At 37.6% G+C, this 3,183-nt stretch overlaps 1 protein-coding gene across 3 annotated transcripts in view; it reads right to left on the bottom strand.

Moving 5' to 3' along the window:
- LOC107582223 (osteocrin-like) overlaps positions 1 to 2,814 on the bottom strand; it is a 31,426-nt gene extending 28,612 nt beyond the window's left edge. For 2 of the 3 annotated variants that reach the window (XM_016267974.1, XM_016267972.1), the window contains exons 1-2: positions 2,733 to 2,814; positions 110 to 208 (exon numbers count right to left, since the gene is read on the bottom strand). In XM_016267974.1, coding sequence (XP_016123460.1) covers positions 110 to 205 — 96 coding nt within the window. In that variant the 5' untranslated portion in view covers positions 206 to 208; positions 2,733 to 2,814. Of the gene's footprint in view, positions 1 to 109; positions 209 to 2,083; positions 2,217 to 2,732 lie in introns of those variants that run through there. The other variant, XM_016267973.1, reaches the window with a different exon arrangement.
- Between the last annotated feature and the right edge of the window lie 369 nt (positions 2,815 to 3,183).

Raw genomic sequence — 3,183 nt, 5'->3', positions numbered from 1 at the left:
CTCTCTCTCACTCCCTCTCTCTCTCTCTCTCTCTCTCTCTCTCTCTCTCTCTCTCTCTCTCTCTCTCATACAGTATGCATATTTATATATCAGCGAGACCTGGACTCACCTCTGATCTTTCTTGGGGTACGTGAAGGCTTTCTGCACTGCAGTGGAACAAGGTCAGTGTCAGCAGACTGGAGAGCAGCACACATCCGCAGCCCATTATCTACAATACAATTACAATACAATTAACAATGTGATTATTCACAATCAAATATTATATAAAACCATTAAAAAGTTTGGGGTCTTGGAATCTCTTATGCTCAGCAAGGCTGCATTTATTTGATCAAAAATACAGTAAACGGTAATATTGTGAAATATTATTACAATTTAAAACAGCTGTTTTCTATTTTAACATATTTTAAAATGCAAATTTTTTCCTGTGATGGTAAAGCTGAATTTTTTAGCAGCCATTGCTCCAGATCCTTCAAAAAAATAATACTAATATGCTGATTTGCTGCTTAAGAAACATTTCTTACGATCAGTGTAAAAATGGTTGTGCTGCTTAATTATTTATTTATTTTGTGGAAACTATGATTGAGTGTTTTCTTTTTCAGGACTCACTTTTGATCAGTTTTAATGCATCCTTGTTGATTAAAATTAATTTATTAAAAAAGGTAGTAGTAGCAGCAGCAGCAGCAGCAGTAGTAGTAGTAGTAGTAGCATATATATATATATATATATATATATATATAGACACACACACACACACAGCAACATAATTACAATGATTGCAGTTTTTATGTCTCTGTGTCAGTGCATAATTTATTAAAAAAGGTAGTAGTAGCAGCAGCAGCAGCAGCAGTAGTAGTAGTAGTAGTAGCATATATATATATATATATATATATATATAGACACACACACACACACAGCAACATAATTACAATGATTGCAGTTTTTATGTCTCTGTGTCAGTGCATTGTCAATTGAGCTTGCGCACACACACTTCAGCTTCAGCACCGTGTTGAATTACTGTGATACAGGGCGGTGTTTACATTCATCCAGACTCCATCTGTGAAAATACACTCTGACTGGGCGGTCCGGCAGCCGCGAGAGTGTGAGAATGCTTCTAACACACACCCTCTACACAAACACATGAACTCAGCCCAAACACACACTCTGACCTGCACCCCTACCTGTGTGTCCCCAAAACACACTCTTAACCACACTCACACAAAAACATCCTCACGGCGGGACTGCGCGTTACTGTAGTTTCGCATCACTTGAGTAAATGTTTTGTATCAATTTATTTACAGTAAATATATAAAATGAGAATACCATTGTCTTAGCTTTTTCACTTTTTTGATTTCTAAAACCATGGTATTCAGATTATGATGCTGCACTGAATCTTACATTTTGACTGCCGTCTGCTGGCAGATATGTTAAATTGCAACTATAGAAATGACATATTTGTGACACTTTCCTTTAAACATGATTTATTTTTAAATTACTTATATATAAATGAAATAAATGCATACAGTGACTGGAAAGAACCTCTACCACATAGTAATAGGTAACCTAATAATAGGTTACAGATAGATAGATAGATAGATAGATAGATAGATAGATAGATAGATAGATAGATAGATAGATAGATAGATAGATAGTGCTTAAAAGTGTCTGCTAAATGCTTAAATGTAAATGTAGATAGATAGATACATTGTAATAAATATTTTTCTAAGTTAGAAATAAAACAGATAGAATATGTTTTAGCCAACAAGAAAATACGATTTCTTTCTACTTCAAAATTTCATGTTTAATTCAATGTCTTACTTGCCATGTGTTTGTAATTAATTGTGAAGTTTGCTAGAAATGTTTAAGTGAAAATAGTTTCTACACAAATTATTTTTTCAGCATAGATAGATAGATATATAGATAAACATAGCTAAGATAGACAAATATCAAAACAAAGCTAAATGTAGTATTTGTGAAATTCTGACCTTGAATCCTGTAATCCATGGTTTTCATAACCCATTTTTAGTTTTGACCTTTTATCAATTGTTCATTTTAATTTTTAAACATGTATAACTAATTTTCTCACCAAATATGAACACCTGCCACAGTATTTCTCCTAGAAATGTTTCAAAACTCTTCTGCAGGATTGTAGAGTATCTTACAAAAATGCCCAATAATGCATTTCCACTTATCATTTGACCCAGTATCCCGTCCTTGGCATTTGAGGTCTGGTGCGTTGAGCACCGGACCAGATGCGGCCCCTCTCCTGCCCCACGACTGGGAAAATGCATTGTCCAGCAACATGGGCTAACTTTAGCATTTTCCATCCCCAAAAATAAACAACTCCAGCCATCTCCCATTGCCCACACACACTTCACTGGACACCCTGCACACACACACACACACATACACTCGCTCTCTCAAAGACACTCTCAACAGCTCTCTGATACCAGACATGATTTCACAACTGTGTCACTATTGCAGTAATGCAACATCAACAGGATGTTTCCGATACTGGTTCATCCGTAACCCTGGAGCTCAAACAAATTCACAGTTGCTTATCAAACAGCAGATTCTGTACCAACTAACCAGCATTATTCTACTGCGACTCCTAACAAAAGTCTTCAAATACATCTTCAACACCTGTCTGCTCACCTTTCCACCCAAACACATACACTCACACTCACACAGCCCTGTAAGAACATGCAGGTTGGTCTTTCTCCAAGGCTCCTTACCCTTAATCTGATTAGGTTTCAGTCACACGGGGATGGACAGATGGACACTGTGCAGTTCCTGGAATTTCTCACGTTCTCTGCCTTTGCTGGTTCCTGCTGTTGTCTTTCCTGGTTTTATAGGCTCTCGCCGGGAATCTCCACTCCAATCGGTGGTCGCGATTGCTCTGACATCATTTCTGCAGGTTTTCCACTGTAGCCGCTCTCCCCAACTCTCTCATCTTCATTATGATTACAAACTAATAGCAACCCGAGGGAGCAGCTGGACACGTTTGAATGTGCGTGTCACTTCTGTCTCTTTCTGTCCTTCTTTCTTGGTTTACACTCGGCCAAAAGTGCCTAGAAGGTCAGCTTCTAACTGAGAAACTGCTGTGTTTCCACAGGTTTGAGAGTGTGTGTGTTGGAGGACAGTGTGTGTAGGTGGTTTATCTCTCTTTGCATCCAATTCTATCTA

The sequence above is a fragment of the Sinocyclocheilus grahami genome, unplaced genomic scaffold (genome assembly GCF_001515645.1).
Source record: "Sinocyclocheilus grahami isolate Dianchi unplaced genomic scaffold, SAMN03320097.WGS_v1.1 scaffold42.1, whole genome shotgun sequence".
Lineage (NCBI taxonomy): Eukaryota > Metazoa > Chordata > Actinopteri > Cypriniformes > Cyprinidae > Sinocyclocheilus > Sinocyclocheilus grahami.
The sequence above is the reverse complement of the archived record's forward strand: the minus strand, read 5'-3'. Positions and strand labels throughout refer to the sequence as shown.